This window comes from Pungitius pungitius, chromosome 5 (assembly GCF_949316345.1).
Source record: "Pungitius pungitius chromosome 5, fPunPun2.1, whole genome shotgun sequence".
In the NCBI taxonomy this organism is placed as follows: domain Eukaryota; kingdom Metazoa; phylum Chordata; class Actinopteri; order Perciformes; family Gasterosteidae; genus Pungitius; species Pungitius pungitius.
This window is the reverse complement of record NC_084904.1, coordinates 4,523,518-4,545,570: the sequence shown is the minus strand read 5'-3', so window position 1 is coordinate 4,545,570 and position 22,053 is coordinate 4,523,518. Positions and strand designations below refer to the sequence as shown.

Sequence of the window (22,053 nt, the reverse complement as noted above, 5' to 3'; positions counted from 1 at the left end):
TGTACTGAGATTAGTCTGTTCCTGCAATGCTCGAAGCCAAGACAATATAACAGGTATTAACAGAGTTAACTCTAACGAGTTCATGTTGAATGGTTGCCTTTTTTAGAACATGCAAAACACATTTTTTATAAATTCCTGAGTGTTTAGCTGCAAAAGTGGCAACAGACAAATTCAATATGGATCCGGTGACGAGGCAATTAAAGAGGCAAACAAACAAGCAGCCGAAAAAATGAAAATAACCAAAAAAGCTTGGATTTTGTAAAGTGACCGCAAGACGTTAAAAGGGATTCAGAGATCCGCAGTCACTGCAGGTCGTCAGCCTTTATCTAGTGTTTACCAGGAATCAGAATCAGAGCAACAAGTCATGGGGGGAAACAAAATGCACACACTCACTAGCTACGGTGGTCCAGCTCAGACGCACTCTGCACTCTCTCTGCAACATGCAAACGCATCATTTGCATTCCAAGCTGAGAGGAAACCACACACACACACACACATGTAGGTAGTAGGCCTACAGAACATCATTCATGAACATGACCTCTGCTCACAAGGCTTTTTGTTATGGGTGTAGCGAACATTCTAATGGCGACATATGGTCTCCCGATAATTGTCAAGCTGAGCATGAGCAGCTCTTCTTTGATCAGATGACAGCATGGCGGAGGCATCCCGACTTTTGGCCTGCACCGGGCTGTCTCGCTTTCAGAGACTTGCATCCAATCCAATTATATAAACAGGCGCAGGGTTAATGAAACGTCTCCCTCGCTGAGCCACCACACCCAGCGGACATTCTGTGTCACACTGTGTTTGACCATGAAGGCAACATTTAAAAGTGCGTGGATACACCACACATGTGAAAGTTGACACAGTGTCTGCAGTTCCAAGAACAAATGATACCATGTGTTCGTTGTTTAAAATTTAGAAAGAAGTAGCTTTGTCTTAATGTTGTAGTTTGAGTTTCTATTAATTTTAGAATGTATATCAGTGTTATCTGGAAGAATAATCCTGAAGGGATATAAGTGATTAATCGGAATACATGTCGAGCTTTTTTTATATATGAATTCTTTCGTGTGGGTTCTTTTGGTTATTATGATATGTCTGGGGGTATTCTGCTTTCATTCTAAAGATGACATTGAAATACAAATGTAGAAAAGAGAGACTAAGCGAGACGGGTTTGACAAAGAAAGGTCAAGAGGTCAAAGTGGGGACGTTGGCAGAGATATGGCACGCGCTGTAACAAAAAGCTCCAAATTAAACGTTTTTTTTTTTTACTTCAGCAAAAATTAAGCAAAACGGATCTTTTTTTTTTTTAGATAGCAAAACTATGCTATGGATTTTGTAATTGTTTTATATACATTGATCAGGAACATTTTTGCCAAAATATGATAGACATACAAGGACAGTTTACAATTTAACTGTACAGTATAAAAAAGGCTCATGTAGGCTATGGGCTATGGGGATATGAAATGAAAAGAAAACAAAATAAAAAAAGTTTAAAAGTTACAATAATAACAATAATAATACAATTTAAAACATTTTTTGACTTGTGAAACAACTGTACGCAGCCCAGTTGGCATCTAATTCCACTAACAGTATAACACTAATGACATGAACATGGCCTGATCTCTGCAGAGATTTATCCTGTGTAAAAACAACGCATAGATCTCGCAGCATTTAAATGTTGATGTGAACTGAAACGTTGGTGGCATCACCGGGTTCGGCTCCAGCGTGCTTCCAACCCGTGGCTGACCCGTGGGCACAAGAGCAGAATTGGCACGGGCTGGAGCAGGAGATAAGGTGACATTCCATCATTTCTTTTTAATCCAGTCTGTCACCCATTTAAAATTCTCCCGCTAGCGCAAGCTATGGCACGCCGCAAGATTCACCGGTGGGCGTGTGCAGAGAGCTCCGGGTAACAGAAAGGCAGGAGGAAGCCGACCATCTTCAAACAACACAAAGCACCGTGAAAATCCGCAACGTTCTCCTTTAAGATATCTAATGTGGGAGGAGCGTTTTTGCGTGGTTACAGTACATGCCATAGACATTTTTGACCATGGGGACCTTTATTATTATTATACGCACTTTTCATCAACAAATCTCATCGTGCCACAGTGTCAGCAGGCAGTAATAAAACATAGTGAAAACAAAGAACAAGCTAGCAAAAACTACTTCGCTGTCTCATACAAATGTTTACAACGTGTTTATTTGCTTCACTTTAGCGCGCCATTTAGCTCAGCGGCCTTTTGCACGCCTCATCTAATATTTCCCATTCTTTCTGGTGTGTGTGTGTGTGTGTGACGAAAAATGCTGCGTGTGTGATAATCTCCCCGTCCATCTCCCCCCCCCCCCCCCCCCCCCCCTGCAGTCGATGGCGGCTGGGACGAGTGGAGCGAATGGACCGCATGCAGCAGCCAGTGCGAGAGGCTGCGGGGCCGGGAGTGCAGCTCCCCGCCACCCAGACACCGGGGGAAGATGTGCGAGGGGAACAGCGAGGCCACCGAGAACTGCACAGACGGACTGTGTACCCAGAGTAAGGCCTTTCTCCCGCTGGGCATCCCTCACCACCGTCGTGGTTCTCGTCCTTCTCATGCCATCTCGCCATCACATGCGCACTCACACGCACGTGGCAAATCACCACAAGCATGTTTGAACAGGAGGTGTGTGTTGGAGAGGAATCCCACCGTGGATTGACACAGATGCCCAGTGCGCGGCTCAGTTGACACATTGGATGTCATCCTGAACCCGTCCCCGGGTAAGAAGGGCAGACATTTACCCCACGTTTGCAATGAAATGTCATTGCTCTGTGTGGATCATGCCCACCCAGTAGCGTCGGGTGGATGGGGGGGGGGGGGATATACATCGATTGTATTACTGATACGCAGTGAAGCCATCAAAGCGCGAGGGGCATTGTTTCATTTGTAGATAAAGAAGGGCTCTCAATCCTAGGAAAGTACAGTGCTATTGAGCGTGAGAGACAGCCGGTGACAATTTCTCAATCTCCCATTTCAAATTTGAAGAATCTGTAATTTACAGGTTGACACTAATCCCCAAAAGGCTCTGCTCCTGGAAACTAGCTGGTCCTGTCAGTGTGTTCAGCACATATTCTCATGCCTGTTCCCAATTTTTAACAGAAACAGCGAGGTGGTGTTTTACTTCCATGAATATAACCATTTTGTATCCTTGTATTGTCGTAGCATAGCATAACGTTAGCTTAGCAGCTTAAGTGCAGCGCTGCTAACATTGGGAGCTCAGACATGTTGACATTGTTAATTACACCTATTAGCAGGTTCTTGTCACCATAGCCGTCAGTAAATAACTACGTAGCTGACGAAACGATTTACTCCCGTGTAATGCGTACCTCTGAAATGACCGTGTTGTGGTACCTGCTGATAATCTCAAGTTGACTGTTGGAACTACGGCAACTACTGATCAAAAGCAGCAGAGTCGCTGGCAAGACAAATGTTGTCATTGCGCGTTTCGGCAAATCAACGCTACGTTGAACGCCACCTTCACCCGAGGAACAAGTGAAGAAGTACAGGGTACACACAGTGGCCGTTCTAAAGTCCAACCGGAGGAAAGGAGGACCAGTTAGGTTCTCACAGGTACAGTTTTAACACAAGCCTATTTTTTATAACCATAAGTCGTTTTGTGGCTTAAACCCAACCGAACGTTTCCCAGCGTTAGTCGCGTGCATTGTGCGTGTCTGCAAGCGCGATACAAGGCCAATTGTACATGTATTTGTGGAGCATGTTGTGGGTTGAGAAACATAAGATGGTTTTGAGGGAAAAGTACAAGGTCACATCTTTTTCAGGGGACTGTGTTGGACTTATATTTTATTTATTATTTACCTGCTAGGCACAAAACGTATGGGTCGCATGACCGTGTAGAACGGCAATAGAATTGAAGTTCTAGAAAATAACGACACAGTTTCAATTACTTCCCTTCCACTTGTCAGAAAAAAACAGCCCTACTTTACTGCGCATATCATTTTAAAGTTAAATTTGGTTCATAGATCACAAAAAAGAAAGACTTGCATAAAAGCGCTGGACTTGAATCCATCTAAAAGAAAGGAGTCATGTGTTTTTGGGCTTATGTGAGGAGATCATTAGCCCACTCAGAAGTGCAGTATTTCGCGCCTTTGAGCAGTTTGCACCTCACCACCTTCATCTATGGTGATATGAGGACAGTAATGATGTCTGCCTGGCCATGATCGGATGCTGTATATATATATCATCAATGAGCACAGTCAGCAGAAAAGCCTCTCCCTGCTTACGGTGTCGGATCTGAGACACACACTTGTTAGTCACTTCACAGAGGCTCGGACTTTAATCACCACTTTCTCTTCTCTTTGTCTCATTCTATCTCTCTGTCTTTGCAGATCGAAAGCTGCTACATGACGTTAAACCTCAAAGTGAGTCTTCCTCTGTGGATTTCTTTCATCTTCGACTACCGGCCCCCACCACTCGCCACTTATATGTAATGCCCGGGATGCTGGGGGAGTGAGACGATATATTCTAAATTTTAAAGGAGTGATGGCATTCCTCTCAGCGCACACTCTCTCTGGAGACCGAAGCATTATGAATCACCGCCCCCCCCCCCCCCCCCCCCCCCTCGATAAAGTCCAATCTAACCTGAGGAACTCCTGGTTTAACCCTGCAAGATGTGCTCATTACGCCTTCATGCCATTAGTCAGCGACCCACTTTTATGACAAGCGCGACACATGTGCTCTGAAACGGGGAGATGTATTACTTGTGACAAGGCAACATGTGCTAAGTTGTGAGGGATTAATGGGTTGTAATCACCGCAAACGAGCTAATTGATCCAGTTTTCAGCAGCCGTCCTCACCTGGCTGAGAAGGCTTTCAATCACAGGCCCCCGGTTGAGTGATTGTCATGTGACTGCTTGAGCGCTTTCGCCGCTGTGTGGCTGGTGGCCGCCCTTGTAAGAGTACGGTAAATTCATTTTTCCGTTCCCAACTAGCAAAAGAAAGAAGCGCATCGTGGCCATTGGATATAGGCCGGTGGGTCTAAAGGCACTTATGCTAATAGCCCCCCATGTTAGCAGCTTGAATGTGATGTGTAACAGTTTAGAGCAACGGCTGGACATTTTCGTTTATGCCTTATCTTCGGTGCATAATGTAGCATAGAGAGATGAGACAGATGGTCCTCCCCATCTTACCACTTTTCATTCCCCTTGCTTCATTTCCATCCCGAAGCCAGTCTCACATTTTGTAACTCCTGCCTGTGTTTGACCTTGAATGCTTACATGATAACAGGATTGTCTTCCCTGCTTCTCTTCCATTCCCTCCTCACTGGGTCTTTATTCGTGAAACAAAGACATGGCTCTTTTATGCGGGACACTTACAGCGAGAAATCATTTTGTTTTTATTGGAAATGCTGCTTTGATCGCATTAAAAGAAGGAAAAAAAGACCTTGTTTTTGGAGAAATCTCAGAAGAAGGCATTAACATTCCGAGAATTCGCAAATAGTGATATAGGCTTTTATTCTTTGAAAAGTGAGAGAGAAGAGAGAACCAGGCCTTTATTTTGTTATTTTCCAGTTCTTCCGTTGTCAATACAAATTCCAAACTTGCTCCATCATACAATGTGTATTTCTGCAGGACCGAATTCATTAGCGGTAAGAGTCAAGGGTTGCACCAACAGTTGCAATAGTCCCCCCCCCCCCAAACTACCATGAACTGACAATGGCCTTTAAGGGCTATTAGGGGGTCAAAATAATAATTAGAGGGGGCATTATACCGATCTATCGAGATTAAAGTCATTCATTCATGCCTCCTATCTTCCTCACCTCGAGAATAAACACTGTAGCACGGCAGTCTTCTAGCGTTGTCGGTCTCACGATGGAAGGTTCTAAATTGATTTAGCAGAAGCCTAGAAATTGTCCTCTGTTCCACGCGCTTCTTCCCTCCCGTGTCCAATGAAGCATTGAAGAGTTGCTGGTGTCGAGCCGAGGTGTGGAGCAGGCTACGGGGGGGGGTCTGCTGAGCTCGCTGCGCTCCCGTGAGATTAGCTTTTGTTTTCAGAGTTGGTCTTCAACCAGAGCTGACGCTGACAGGAGGCCATTCATCAGACTTTCATCTGCCATCTCTGGAGCCAGCAAACACTCTATAAATCCTTTTTTTTTTTAATATGCACAACCCTCCCCGACACTTGTAACCATACTTTGTTGTGTTTTCCTATACTTCCATCAGGACTATGGCTAACGATAAATGACTGGAAAGTTAATATGACGTGATGTTGTAGAAATAGACATGGTACCAACTCTTTACAATGTGTCCCGTTAGGCTAAAGTTGATTCTACCTCCTTTCGTTCATTTGAAAAGCCTAAATTTGAATGAGGATAATTGGAAAACTCTCCCGTTTCTCAACTGGATCGTGTGCTTTAGGTGTGGACGGCTCCAATGACGTCGCTCTGTACTCGGGCCTGGGAGCCGGCGTCATCGCCGTGGCGATCCTCGTGGTGGCCGTCATGCTGTACAGGAAGAACCACAGCGAGTACGGCGTGGATGTCATCGACTCCTCCGCGCTCACGGGGGGGTTCCAGTCTTTCAACTTCAAGACCACCAGACAAGGTAAGACAGAGAGCCACGAGGCCAAAGACGCAGCGTCATCGGGGCCCCTCCCTCGACAGGGCCACGCTGGTGATTGATGCCCCCCCCCCTTATCTGCTTAGGATTTATACTTCCAACAACCAGCGAAAGGACCCGTCCTTCTGTTTTGACGGACCCGCTTCTCTATTGCGGTGAAGCGGCCGATAATCAATCTCTGACGGCACCCGGCGGTGCACCTCCCCCCCCCCCCCCCCCCCCACCCCGCGGGCCACACATTTGCCTGTCATGCAGCCAATCTCCCCCCGTCAGATTACACCGGCCTAAGCCACGGATGGATAAATGCGAGGGGGTACGTAGCGGTGAACATCAATTCCGTTTTTTTTTTTTTTGGGTGCACAGCGATAACTTGTGTGGGTCACGTGACTGGGGGGGGGGGGGCTGCACCTTCCAGCCTCGCTGCAGGCTCTGGCGTTACGGCCACTGACATTTCCGGGTTAGCAAGTTGACAGCCGCCGCGGCGCCGGGGCGATCTGTCTGCGCGCATGTGACAAGCCCCGCCGGCGTCCAAACTGCACCCTCGGCTTTTCCGCCCCGGCGAGGCCTCCAGAGGGGTTTTTTTTCCGAAGCCCGCTGCGATCAGAAAGGGCGCGAGGCAGCGGGAGGGAGGAGACGGGCCAACATCCAGCAGGCCATCAATCCTAAATGAAACAGGCCACCCAGCCTGCTGTGCCCTCCGCCGGACACGAATTCTCCGTTCCCATCCCCCCCTCCTCAGCTTCAGTTTTTCTCTGGCCAGATACTTCCTCCAGAGGGGGCATCTCGAAAAGGGTTTGTTTGAACGCTAACTAGTAGCTTTTTCTGCGGCTAATAATCATACGATAAATGCTAAAAGGAGAGGTTAAGCGCTTCCGGATGGCTCTCGGCTGTAAGGCCAAGTGCTGAACGAATCCTGGGCCCTGACCCCGTCTCTCTCGGCATTACTTCTCCTTCTGAGTGATTTTTAATCAGAGGCCCAATTCCAAACCTATCCCTCGAGGTATTCAACCTGAGGTACATTTCATTAACTTCTCTCATCTCACCGCCGCCGCTCCATTTCGGGCCGCGGCGTTCTTAAAGATGCGCACTCCAGGCGATAATCAGATCGTTCTCCACTCGGCCGGAGGAGGGGAGCGAGTTCCCGCAGTGATCGAATGTCAGCCCGCAGAAGGCTAATGTCCACCGGGGCTGCGGCTCGGACCGAGAGGAGAAATATGCTCACAGTGCCACGGCACTGCAGGTCCGAGCTGGAAGATGGTCTGAGCAGCGATTATCTGACAAGGTTATCCCATATTATTTCTGATCATTGTCTGCATGCAGGTCAAATGATGAAGTATGTCAACGGTTCCCCAAATCTACTCATGCATTCAGAGTAGGCGGGACTCATTTCGGCTTACAGTATTAATATGGCTGCAGCGACGATGCAGACGTCGATATAAATGCTGTATGCTGAAAAGGAACTAAGCAACTGCTATGAATGGATTCGGTGATCACCAGACATTTAAATAATCAATTATTCATTGAAAGCATTTGTAAAGTAAAAGGGAGAGAAAATCTCAAATGGGAGAGTTTCATTGTACTCTTGTGTTTAAAAGAGAGCAGATAGCTTTGTGTTTTTAACAATCGGTCCGACAATAAAAGACATTTGAAGATGAAAGCTTTTTACTTTGGGAACAATGTTCTCCTTTTAAACTCTGCAGTTGTTAAACTCTCCAAAACCAAAGGCTTCAGACGTGTTTTTTTAAGACGGATGATCTAAAATCTAATATTGTACAGTGCAATATTGCTGCAAGGCATAAAACCTTAAACATTAAAGCACAAATTCCTACATATTGTTTGCATGGCTTAGGAAAGTTCAATCAATATATGTGAAGATGAGTTACTGCTCATCTCGTCTTCATGTGTAAAAGTCTGGATCCGATCCATAAACAATAAACGCGTGACTGATAATATAAACATGTTCAGATGATGATCACAGTAATACACTACAAAAACAAAGTTGGAATTAAGAATAGCCGTTTGGTACTTTGATTGATAAGGGGCACATAGTGGTGAAAAGTGAACTATGCACTGATGAATTGATTAACGGGGAAAGACAATCAGTGGATGAAATGATCTAATTCCCTATTCCTGCTAATTAAATTTAAATATTAGAAACTGCACAGTTAGAAGAAAAATTGTAACGGACCATAGCATACATAGATAAGAACATTTAAATAAATACATTTCTGATTTGTCAGTGATGATGTTGGGAAGATGAAAGCTAGGAAAAAGAGTTTTGAAGAGCAAGCCAAAAGAACGAGTCCCGCCACCCCCCCCCCCCCCCCCCCGGTATTGCTCGTCACAAATTACGCCTCCGGTAATTAACGATATCCCTAAAAATAAAACAACATTAGCCTCCAGCCCGGCAACAGCTGGGCGGCAAGGACTCGGTGACTCCGCCGTTATCTTGGCGCGGCCGGACCGCGCCGACCGGGGTCCTCGCCAGATCGATGCGCTGCGCTCCTTTTGGCAGCGCCGTCACGTCTAATGGCCACAGATGAAGCCCCCCCTCACACACACACACACACACACACACTCCCTCCTCAGGCTGTTGGGTCCACGCTGCGAGCTGAAGGACTCCTCGTTTACCGAGCAAGTCCCCCCACCCCACCCCCCCCCCCCCCCGCGCCTGTCCTTCAGGAGGACGACTCGGGGTCCGCAGGAGCAGATGGGTGATGGAGGTCAAGCTGCGTGTGAGCCCGGTAATTAAATCTTACGCTCTGACCGCGCCTCCAGGCACTGGACCTTCTGTCCAGGTTGTGCTCCGCGGGCCCTTCCTCTGATGCGCACGGCCCTTTTAATTGGTGCTGCAGCTTGCAGGACGTTTCCCCCCACAGACGCCGCTCTCCATCCTGGTTTGAACTGGATTTCGTGTCGTTCTTTCAGCCCGCTGTGTCCGCTTGTGGTGAAGTAGCCATCTACCGTATTGGGCTGCAGACGGAAATCCACTGATATTCGATGCATGCAAACTGAGCGGTACCGTTTGATTTCGTGGTGTTTGCTTTTTTTTTTCATGTGTGATTACCGACCAGGAAGCGAGAGCCGGCTGAGTAAACCAGTTCCCTCCATGACGCCTTGCGCTTCTCTCTCCGTCTCGGCAGGAAACCCTCTGCTGCTCAACTCCTCCATGCAGCCCGACCTGACGGTGGGCCGGGCCTACAGCACGCCCCTCTGCTTCCAGGACGGCGCCGACAAAGACCTCTTCGACCCCCTGCCGGACATCAAGGTCAAAGTTCAGAGCTCCTTCATGGTTTCGCTCGGCGTGTCTGAGCGCGCCGAGTTCCACGCCAAAGGGCCCGCCGAGACCTTCCCGCGGGACCTGACCCGGGACTACAGCGGCACGGCGGACAGACGCAAGAAGGGCCTGCTCACCCTCAACGGGCCCGTCAGCACCGGCAGGGAGCAGCTGAGGACCAACGGCGTGTTCGGACACGCCGGGGGACGCATGGTGGTGCCAAACGCCGGTGAGCTTCACGGGGAGGGGCTGAATCACCGCCGCCGCCTTTTGGTGGTGTCGAAGCTGGCGTTCTGAGGCACATGACACATGAGAAATGGTGCAGTCGACTGTTCTGAACTCTCGGATCCAAATCAGTGGCTTCCAAGAGGATATGAATAAGAATGAAAGAGGCCATAATCAAGAGAATGAAAAAAATAAGTAAATGATGATGAAAAAACTGTATTTTAAAATCTTTTAAACTCCCGGCCTGTTTGGAAAGTGACTTTTTACGGCACTGGTGAAATCCAGCTTGGTATATCATGATTACTTACAATACTTTTATTCTAATTAGGGTGTGCCTCCGTCCCCGTCCACAGCAGTGCATTACTTTACGCCTGATGACCTCCATCTGGGTCAAATACTGACTATAAATGAGTACTTCATACAACCCCACTGAAGAAAATCTGGAACATTTCTCTAAACTAGAAAAAAATCCTCCTCCTCGAAATGAATCTTTCTTTTTGAAAAACAGTAGTAGAAGAAGCAGATTCTCAAACAAATTGACCCAAGTCCCAATTCTGTGCTGGGGAGTTAAGCACCACCGCGTGCTCGTCGAAAGTTCATCCAAGAAGGACTTTTTTTGCTATTAATACATACTGCGAATGTATGAATCGTGTTGCTAAGACCCTGCAGTGGCGTTGCCGGTAGCCCACGCAGTGCAAACGGGGGGTCACGCTGTCATTGAGTCCCGCCAACACAAATGGACTCGAGGTCACCAGTCGGCTCGAAAGCGCTCCGTGGTCTTCGTGTGCACGCTGAGGCGCAGTGGAAGCGGCGTCCCGCGGCCGTCTTTTCGGGCCGAGGGTCTGAGTGGGTGAGTCAGCGCTGTCGAGCGCGGCCTGGTACCGAGGAAACCGCTTATCCATTAGAACGAGGAGCCATCTGCAGCACTTCGGATGCAGATCACGGGGGTCACCTGGCCGAGATGGAACCTAGATAGCAGCATTCCTCGTGTCCTCATGTGCACTTTGATTGGCAGATCCAGAGAGCGGATCTACCGAAAGCTGTAAAAAGGCACACGAGCCATTTCAGATGTGTTCGGGCCAACAGGAAAATGAACTTAGTGCCTGAAGACTTCCACTCAAACATATTAGTTTTGTTTTGAAATAGTGACGTTTTGGTACATTGCTGTCGGTAATAATTGTTCAAATTTGACCTCACCCTACGACACAAAACCGTGTGTCAACGGGTCCCAGGTAGACGGGAGGTGGACCGGTGGTAGCGGCGCTGGAGACCCCTGTGTGAGCGGACGCTTTGTCACAGTCAAAGGCGGGCGCTCTTCAAAGCGTCTGCGCTTCAAGCGACTTCAAAATAATGGCACCCAATCACGCAGGCCGTCCCCTGGGAGACGGCGTTCGGTGTCCCGGAGGCGATGTCGGCGGAGCAGCCTCCACTCGCGCTGGACATTGAATTATTAGTCAATGAGAACAAGCTGCTTAAAATGCACATTTTTAAAGGGACGTATTTCCCACTCTTCTTCTTTGAACCTTCTTCTGCTTTTCACACGCTCTCATCTCTTTAGTGTGACGGCCTCTCCGGTCCCACTGAGGTAGATGAATGGAGTCAGGCATCAGCGGTCCTTGCGTTTCGAAAAGGTCTTGCATAATGAAAAGAGTGGCGGGCGTCGGGTTTTTTGGGGGGGGGGGATCGGAAGGAAAGGAGAGATGTCTCATTCAGACAAAGACAATTTAATTAAAATCGAGTAATGAATCACGAGCCTCTTCCTTTTCAGGCTGGTCAGGTGACCCTTGACTGGTTTTACTTGGCCTGGTTCTTTGTTAGTTTCAGATTGTCTCTGATAGATTTAAGTCCTAGAAGTAACATAGTTTTCTGGGGAAATTAATGCTGTGACTAAAATGTCCCTTATTTCCTAAATGGAATCCCTTCGTTGGCTTTTAGGATTATTGGGGAAAATGTGCTCTGTGTCAAACAAAACCGTATGAGACCTTTTAGCCTTTTGGGTCATTTACTGACACATTTTATATTGTAGAACAAATCCATTACTACAAATCCACATTACAAATATTACATGCCCAGTTTGGGCATTTAAGCATAAACCATTTTATTGCCTTTGAGACGAGGGCACCAAAAACAAACATCCTGAATCATTCCTGGATTTTTAGGAATGTTTTTTAGCAGCAGTGTGTAATATATGAGGTCAGCCTGTGGGGAACTCTCTTTAAACCGGTTGCAACCGCTGTTGCATGTGCACAACTAACAACTAAGAGCAAACATCATGCTCTGAAAGAAAACACTGATTTTCCTAATATCTGTGTCATCATGAATACATTCTATATCTCAAGGAACTAACACTGAATGGAAAAAGAAAAAAAGAAAACAGAACGAGAGAGAGAGAGGGGAAAATTTTCCCCCTACACAAATTATTTATAACCTAATTGTGTACTGATGAATTATGAACAAAACAGCCACAGATAATGACTACGAGTTTAGTTTCATTTGAATTGCTTGATATAAAACACATAAAACAAGGACGGCAGGGTGGTGTGGCGGGTCAGCACGGTCGCCTCCTGGGTTCAACTCCACCCGGTGGCCTTTCTGTGTGGAGTCTGCATGTTCTCCCCGTGTCTGCGTGGCTTCTCTCCGGCTTCCTCCCGCACTCCAAAGACAAGACTCCATATGACATAATCAAAACATTTGTTATTTGTGAGAAAGACAGAGCAAAGGGGCGTCGCCCATCCTGGAGCGCCCCTCCTTCAGCTTCAACAAAAAGAAGATCCAATTAAACAATAAGCATTGTCAACATTTTTGAATGTGTTTTTTTAAATATGGAATGTATCCAGTAATATTTGTAAGAAATGATACCTGTGCAAAATATATGCTCTTAATCCACGTCCCTGTCCATCATGTACGAATGTCCTGTCATCAGGCGTGTTTTGCGCTGTGCTGAGAGCAGAAGGCGGGTCTAAGCTTCGTTACTTACGCCGTTATCTGATTAAATAAAAATCAGCCCGGGGCAACATTCTGCCGTTCTTGTGAAGGCTGGAACTGACAGGAAGACATTCTGGAGGAAGTAAAGAGCACGGATTCAAGCAGAGGAGGGAATAACATATATACAGTTCATAGGATATAAATATATATATATATATTATATTATACTGTATTGCCTGAGGGAAGAAAAAGAAACAGGATTGTACTCCTTTTTTTAATGTTGGAATACATTTTAAATATTTAACTATTTAACTTATAATGTGTTTTGATACTTTTTTGCATTAAAAAAACCTGGGATGATTGCTCAAGTTGATTTTATTGACCCACCTAGAACATTTTCCACCAGCCACAATGTAATACTTAACTAAAAGAGAATGGTAAACACAGTGAGGCAGGATTTATTCAAGCGTTTTTCTAACTGAGCTTTACTTAAGCAATAAGGTACGAGACTGTACTTTATCGTCCAATGATGTAACATTTTGAAAGTGTTGTCGAACTGATAATACGGTTATCGGCTAAATTTAAAATAGTATGTAAAAAGCTGCCTTTTGGCATAAAATTGTATTAGCCACGTTAACGTTGTGTATCGCTGAATACATTATTATTCTTATTGTTCGCTGAATAATGCACGCCGCGTGACTCGCTGTCAACCAATCAGAGGGCTGAATTTCATCTACCCATATTATAATTCTAACTATTAAATACATCCCCCTCCTCTTTGTGACACATTTATGATGATTAGCGTTTGCCTGTTCGTTGCCTATAATTCACCACCAAGTTTGTTTCACTCTTATTATTCCATCGGCTCTCATGAATATTGCTGTGGCCCCTGCACGCAGGACACGCTGTGAGCCCTTGTTTTCACCTCGGCTGTCGGGCGGTGGGAGTTGTCGCCGTTGACACGTTTGTGTGTGTTTTTTCCAGGGGTCAGCCTGCTGGTGCCTCAAGGAGCCGTGGCTGAAAATATGTCCTGGGAGATGCACATGGTGATCAATCAGGGAGAGGCGAGGTGAGGCCGGAGTTTACCCAAATATCGTCCCCAGCATCTATCCATCTGTCAGTCTCCCGCTGTCTTATCATCCATCTCACCTGACTCTCCATCCTCTGTCCTCGCCGTCCTGTTTTCACTCTAATGACGTACCATCCTTCTGTGTTCATAGCGCCTTCACCTTCCAGCACTTAGGCGTCTAACCGACGCAGATAACAAAGTTTCAAGTTGAACGCTGTCACACACGAACCAAATTATCTGAGTGAGGAAACGTTTGCGGATGTCACTGTCGGGAGAAAGTCCCGCGAAGATGGTGAGGAGGTTCGCCCCCGGCATTGTGTCTCCCGGCTGGGACTTAACTCCCACAGCGTGATTTGTAAGAGGCTGTGGCGCTTCCTGCATCAGCCCGACTGCAGATTCTAGCGAGCGCCACTCAGAAGGAAATGGAGCATTGGTTGAGGACTACTTATCGGTGGCGGACGAATCCACATTTGATGCTGTGGTGAGGTGGTATCCGAGCTACTGTATGGTCAGCGTGCCGAATGCTGGTCAAATAGTTGTGCTCTGTTCACAAAACAAACAAAACAACAACAGAAATGTATGTCTATTAATCACATGCAGCAAATATCTGACGTTACTCAGCGGATTTCTCGTGGAGCAGCAACAAAAGTAGCGAAGCATCTGCATCATCTGAGCTCCGTTGAGAAGAGAAGCTTTTAAAAAGGATCTTTGCACCAGAGATCTGAACCTGAACAGCATGAATTACAAATCAGCATCATTACGAAGATATTTTATTGTCTATTGCAATTAAATCACAGCTCCTCTCTGGCGCGCTTAGTGCGACTTCCAAAGTTAAACGCAGATGATCCTGTGAATAAACATTAAATATTACAGCAAATAGTGATTTACTAAACATCTTGTGAACAATTGGATATTACAAATGAATAGGTTTTTGTTGTTGTTGAAGCTTTTAAAAGTGAACTATTTATTTGTTTTAATCCACTCACACACGGTATAGTCTTTTTTCTAGTAGTAGTAGTAGTAGTTCTCAAAGTATGAAGAAGTCTTGAGGTAAATACTTTCCTTACATTACCCGGACGCACAAGACATGTTATTTAAAATATTAGTATTATTGATAGTACTATTAGTATTAAAAGGGAGGGCGGTTGTAATTGTTTCAGTTTGGTCAAATGCAGTCATGTGTTGTCGGGCAGTAATGCGGTGGGACATCCTGAGGGCGGAGGTGTGACCCTCCCCCCTCACCCTCTCTGCGTGTCGCGTGTTGCTTCGTGACAGATGGGCCCGGCGAGCACCACTTCCTGCCCTGGCTAGTCCTCGAGGTGTCATGCCACAGGTGTTGCTTCTCCAGAAGATGCAAGTCTGGGCCTCGATGTCGCATCTGCTGGGGAGAAACACAAGCTCACGCTGTGTTGGTGGGGGGTGGGGTGGGGGGGGGGGGGGGGGGGGGGGAGGGATGTAATGGAGTCCTTTATTTAACCAACCCGACTCGTGGGAGCCAAAAGTCACACCGCCGACCTCTGTTCTTCTTTGGAGAGTCAATATGTAGTTACGCACTCGGAGTCAACAGCAAGGCGCCCTGGGAGAGGCCCTCGCACTAAGCGCGGCGCTGAATGGAGAGTGGGGCACTGACGGAGGGGAAAGTGACGCGTCGGGAGGCCTCTTCATCCCCGCGCCGCACGCATTAGGTATTCCGATTCCGGGATAATGACCCTCGGATGGACTGAGCCGCTCAGTGTGGACACTCCCCCCCCCCCCCCCCCCCCCCCCCCCCCCTAACCCACACGCTGAAGTGATGCTGAAATAACCAGATGCAAACACGGTTGCCCGTTTCCCTGTCAAAAAGCACCCTGTCAAGTATTTTTCTCCCACCGACCTCGAGGGAGGTCACTCTACCAGGCTTGTAGGTCTCCACAAGAAGGACGGCGAGCTGCCTTCGCCTCCCGTCACGCGCCCCCACCGGCCCGAGGGCTTTGTGCCGCTGGTTTTTCCACCTTGAAAACCACCCCGGCTTCAAGCTGACAGCATGTGGTTTCTGACCACGGAGGAGCTCCTCAAGTGCTTTTCTGCTCGGTGTGAGCAGGGTGTTGTTTGCTTTTCGACACCTGTATTTCCCCCCCCCACCTCCCCGCCTCAGGGGCTGTTGTGCCTGTCATCTCGCCAGCTGTCAATCACTGTCCGCATCCGAGGGAAGGCGCCCAGCCCCCCGTGCAACCTAATCTGATGAGAGTTCTATTAAAGCTGCTTTTTTCTTTCCTTTTTAAGATGTGTTCCTGGAGCTTTGCGAATGGCTCATCTAAATCTCTTGAAGGCACGGTTTTGCTTAGGTCAGACAATTTCCCTTTCGCCTCCGAGGTTTTACGGGCGCTTTGTACTGCAAGATAAATCCCTCAATCTACTCGGGCCAGAAACAGCTTTGTCCTGGAAGGAAAAAGCGCTTTTAACGATGAAGCTGGTTTCCATATGCGTGCCTGTGTGCAGGAGGTGGCCGTTTGGGGACACGCGGTGCTGCGTGTTGCTCGTGGTGGTCAAGACGTCACGTCACGGTTCTAGAAATCGTTGGGAACACACAAGTGTCACATGGCTTCCGGCTCGGATTCACAGGCCAAAGGTCAAAGCAGTGGCACCAGCTCTCACGCTCTGTAGATCCGGAACTATCGGAACTGCTCAAACTGAGATCCATCTCCGTCTGAACCGACCCCATGTACATTTAATGGGAGGAACAAGGCCTTCCCCTGCCCGCTGCACTGGGTGTGATGCAGGGCCGTTCCAGGTTAGACCTCTCATCATCGGCAGGGCTTCTGATTTACACGTTTCTATGTGAACAGATGAATTTACTAACTAATAGCACAAAGAACCGACAATCGTGTTTCACAAAAAACACACAAATGTTACATAAATTGCATCCAAATTTTCCGGGGAAAACTGCAAGAGAAAAACGCAATTGAATCCTTGTTTCCGACATCTACATCCAGTTATTGCGTAGGAAAAGCAAAGGAGCACTGCAGGAAATCAGGGTGTAGTTACGCTATAAGAACGCCAGTCAAACCTGAAGCAGTGAAAGAGCCGGGGGGAGGGATGAGGAAAGGGTTGGCCGCGTGCCACTTTTCTCCATCTCATCAACAGAGCGGGGATTCTAGTGGACATTGACGTCACATGCTTCACTCACGTCCTCGTTTGCCGTGGTGCTAGAGGAAAAAATACATGGTCGACAGTGGACCAGGAAAATAAGCAGCCGATTTCATATAAATCTGGAGAGTTGTAGAGGTATCTTGTGTAAACAGAACAGAGTGCCAACCATCGATTGGCATCCCTAAGGCCCCACCGATAAATCACCCAAGTCTTCAAAGTAAGACCTGCATTGATGTTTAAATGATTCTATCGTGCAATAAAAACTTGAAAAATAAAGTTTGTTTTAAAGGGATGGCGATTATAGTGGACATTGATTTTCGGGTATGGCCATCATCTTTTCCATTTGCGGTTGAAATAGACCCTTTGACTCTAACATCCATCCAAACGCACGCACGCACACACACGCACACACACACACACACGCGCGTCCTTCACTGACTTCATCAAAACAAGAAGATCGGACTTTGGAGAGTGGAACAATCGACCGCTCAGCCTTCAAGTTCATCTGATGGACTCGTAACCAATAAATATGAGCCTGACGAGCCGTACTCACGAGGTGAGGATACCACACATGCGGATGGATGATGACGCAGTTAAAGGTGCGACGTGTAAGATCAGGCCTCCGCGCTACCTGAAGACCCCAGAGGCAAACGTGTGATTTGCGCTATACAGGCGCTATACAAATAATTCTTTTTATGCATCAACCGTCCCTCTGTGTGGCTCTAGTCCTCGGCCCCCCTCATTATTCAGGACCCAGGATAAACTGGAGGCTACGCTGACTCACTATCCCCCCCCCCCCCCCCCCCCGTTACAAGGCAAGAGGCTTGCATTCTGATACCTGTCCAGATCGTTCATATTGCACCTTTAGATCATTCTCAATAATGTAGGGACCAGTCCGCAGCGCAAGAGCAAGAAACGCACACGAGACACTTAACTGCTGTCTCTGTGTTCGTGGCACAGCTGCTTCAAGCATTTATTCAACTCGTTGAGTCGTTTTCGAAAGTTATTTTTGTTTCTAGAGTAACCCTCTCAACGATAAGTGGCCCAAAATGGCGTAATGATTTGTTTTCGAGGGACGAACCTTTGTGCTGAAATTCATTTTCTCAGTCAAGTGGGCTTCCAGAGGGCCCCGGACTGGGCTTACGGATGAAGAGCTATCAAAAATTGGTCCAACAGTCATGCAGATTGGTGGTTAGCTCAAGCTGTCGTGAATGTTTTACTGTGCCGTTCATCCAGTCGTACACCGGTGCCAGTCCTGGATCGCTGGGGTCGTTGTGATGCGCGCCTTACGGTTCAATGGAGACAGTAGCGGTGCATGGCACGAGAAAGAAAGCACAGTGGGACATGCGGGTGGCGGACTACAACAAGCTGAAAGCGCTACTAATGTGGGCATTTGTTAAGCCTGCGGCCTCCTCTCCGCTGGCCCAATCTGCTGCTCCGCACGGCTCCCCGGGTCCCCGAGGAGTGACTCATTGCTCACTCTGATGATGCAGCTCATTGAGGGGCTCAAGGAGCAGGGCCCTTTGCCCCGTGATGACGAGTGGAAGGGAGAGAGTCCGCTGGCCTCGGATGCTCGGACCTAACCCGACCACACCGGGGCCCGGTTTAAGGAGGAGGTAATCTGCATTAAAATGTGTGATCAGGCTCAGCACTGTCGGCTGAGGGATCCGAAAAAAAGGACTTTGAGCAGAGATGGGGGGTTAATTGCGGCGGTGAATTGGAACGTCTGGAGTCGTTCTCGTGCGCTTTTCACACGTATGGCCTGAAAACGAGTGAATGCGTGAATCATTCATCAGGGGACGCGTCGTGGCGAGCAAGGGCGCACCGAAAATACAAGCGCAGGCTCTTCCCACAGCAGACAGCTGACTGTGTTCCGTGTAAAACTAAAAGTCAATGTTTGAATGTCACGTAAATACTTCTCGACCGCCACAGAGGATGAAGTTTCTCGGCCTGCTGATCTTCCGATTGAGGAACGCCCCGCTCGTCCCTCTAGTGTTTTTGCCCAAACTCCCCCCCCTTTAATAAACGTAGTGGTCAGTGTGTGAGCGCCCAAAAATGGGAAATGTTTTTTAGATTCTAATTAACTAAATAATAACTTTTTGGGACCATTTTCCCACGATACACCTGACAATCTCTCACAGTGATTGAAATTCACTGGTTTAAATGATCCGGCAACGTGGTTTGCAAACTTTTTCTTCTTTCTTTAATGCTTGGTACAGACGTTATGGTCCAAAACACAAAAAAGCAATGCGTGCAGCGGTTGTTGAGTCCAACACTACGTGCCATCAGTCTTCCTCATTCTCCACCTGTTGTGTCAAAGGGCTTCTTTGGCGAAGCCGGGGGGCGTCGGAGCCGCTGCTCACGTGACGACTTTAAATCCCACTCCCCCCCCCACGTTCGACGGGGGAAGTCGTAGCAAATCAACACTCAGATCTCTGCTCTGATGTGAGCTTAGGGAGCTTTGTCGAGGCATTGATCTGCTCTGTCACGATCCCGCCTGCCCTTTGTTCTAAAGCGGCGTCTCCGCTGCCGCCCCGCTCCGCTTTGAGGAGCTTCCTCTGGCTCGCCAGCTGATCGCAGTGACTCTTTCACCTCTGCCTCTACAAGCTGGGCTCTGTAACATTAGGGTGTATTCCAGGAGCAAGAGTCCACAGTTAATTATGTAACAGCAGCTGCGGCTGAAAGAGAGACAATGCAGGGATGATTTGGACAGTGTGAGGTTGGGCTGTATGAGGTGTATCTGCAATAGACGTTGTTCAGCACGCAGCAGAGGCAATGTTGAAGATAAAGTGTTTTCAGTCCTGCAGTCTACAAATGTAATGCAGTTTTCTTTCAAAAATCTGTCATTCTGCTGCCAGCTTCTGCTCACTTCTCACTGCCTCTGTGTGTGTGTGTGTGTGTGTGTGTGTGTGTGTGTGTCCCGGTGCGTTTAGCGTCCAAACACTGGAAGGCTGTGAAATCCTCCTGGGCCCAGAGGTGACGTATGGACCCCCGGTCCTGGACCTCTTCACCCCCGTGGCCATGTCCATCGCTCACTGCGCCGAGGTGGACACCGAGAACTGGAACATCCAGCTCAGGAGGAAGACCCAGGACAGCAAGTGGGAGGTGAGAGGGGTCCAGTCGAGTACCGCAACAGCCCATGGGCCGGTGGCGCTTCGCCCCCGCCCCCTCCGTTGTCTTTTGCCTCCATGGCGCTATTGTGTTTGGAATGAAAGCAGGGTAAACGAGCTGAGCACCAGGGTTTCAGTTCATAGTACGAAGCCTGCTACTCCTCAAGACTCAATTAGAAAGGACGTGCAGATTTTGTAAAGAGTGTAAACAGTTGAAGGTAAGAAAATGATTGGTGCAGTTGAGGTCGCGCTGACGTCTCCCCATGGAGGGAATCTAAGTGGATCTAAGGACATTGGCAACAGTGACACACACCAAGGTTTTTACTTCAACCAGTATTTGAATGCAAATACAAAATCCAACCCACTATAGAGAAGAACATTTACTGTATGTGACCAATCAGTCCTTTGTTGCGGGGATCGATGGGGGATGATGACGACTGTTGTTGTTTTTTTTTCTTTCGGTGGCACAAAAGCTGTGGATGCACACAAGTTGCACCCGAGGGTGTAGGGGACGTTTTCCTTCCGGGGGAGCTGAAGCGAAGACTGGGGCAGAAAGTTTGAGAGAGGGAACTCGCAGTCCTACCAGGGGGACCCCTGTGGTGTCTGTGGCTTGGCCAATCAGATCTCAGGGCTGTTTCACCCAGAGAGAAAAATCGCACCTATAGGTGTAAAGGCACATTCCTTTCGGGGGTTTTATGTCCTCCAGCAGGACACTCCATTCAAAAGTCAGCCTTGGTTTTACGCCATGGTGGAGCCAGACAGCAGTATTTTATCCATGCCAGTATGTCAGATAGATTTAATTTAATACTACGATTGGGTGTCGTAGGGTTACAATGGTCTTTTAAGAGGAATTCCCTTCGTTTTAACCTTAACATTGCTTTGTGTTTGCTAGATAATAAATCTGTTGCAAAATCAGAGCCGCACATCAACAATTTGGACTTTCAGCCGCCCAAAGTGCTGTGAGGGATCCAAAACACCACATTTCCTCATTTAACTTATCAAAATAAAGGCTTTGAATGAGAAAATAATGGGTACGCACCGTTCTTACAGCTGCACCTTTGATTACAAATGAAATCTGACCTATATCCAATCAAGCAGGTCGCATTCAAGTGTCAGATGCAAACACACAAGAATGAAGGAATATTAGTTCTAATCACAAAAAAGACCCGTGTGACCACAGTGAGTTTTCTTATGATGCCTTTTTTCTTTTACAATTTCACACGCTATGCGTTGTTACTCGGTGTAGGAGAGTGAGCTTTGAAACGTTCAAGTCGTGTTCCTTGACCTTACATGCCATGTTGACTTTGTTATCTCTGTCTACTGACCTTTTATATATATATATATATATATATATATATATATATATATATATATATATATATATATATATATATATATATGCTTAACGTGGTAAAAGGTCGCGTTAGCAAGCCTGGGATACATGTCAGTTGAGTTATGTGTGAGCATTGAAGGAATGTGTGGGGGGCTTCATGGGGTTGTGGATCATTGATCCAGCCAAAGGTGACATAAGACCCCGTGAAGGCAACACTGCCGCTCCGCCAGGAGCAAAAATAAAGAAACAATTACAGCGCGTAATGGGCAAGAAGAGCCACTGCTGCTGTCAGTCAGTGGGGGCTTGGTGGTGGTGGTGGGGGAACAGGGGAAGTACAAGAGGCAGTTAGACAAGGGCAGCATCGATTGGTGGATCAGCAGA

General features: G+C 47.5%; 1 protein-coding gene across 2 annotated transcripts in view; it reads left to right on the top strand.

Moving 5' to 3' along the window:
- unc5db (unc-5 netrin receptor Db) overlaps positions 1 to 22,053 on the top strand; it is a 145,924-nt gene that overhangs the window by 102,459 nt on the left and 21,412 nt on the right. Inside the window, exons 7-12 of one of the 2 annotated variants that reach the window (XM_037481874.2) lie at positions 2,363 to 2,527; positions 4,376 to 4,408; positions 6,404 to 6,589; positions 9,748 to 10,110; positions 14,016 to 14,100; positions 20,163 to 20,334. In XM_037481874.2, coding sequence (XP_037337771.1) covers positions 2,363 to 2,527; positions 4,376 to 4,408; positions 6,404 to 6,589; positions 9,748 to 10,110; positions 14,016 to 14,100; positions 20,163 to 20,334 — 1,004 coding nt within the window. The remainder of the gene's footprint in view (positions 1 to 2,362; positions 2,528 to 4,375; positions 4,409 to 6,403; positions 6,590 to 9,747; positions 10,111 to 14,015; positions 14,101 to 20,162; positions 20,335 to 22,053) is intronic. The other variant, XM_037481875.2, reaches the window with a different exon arrangement.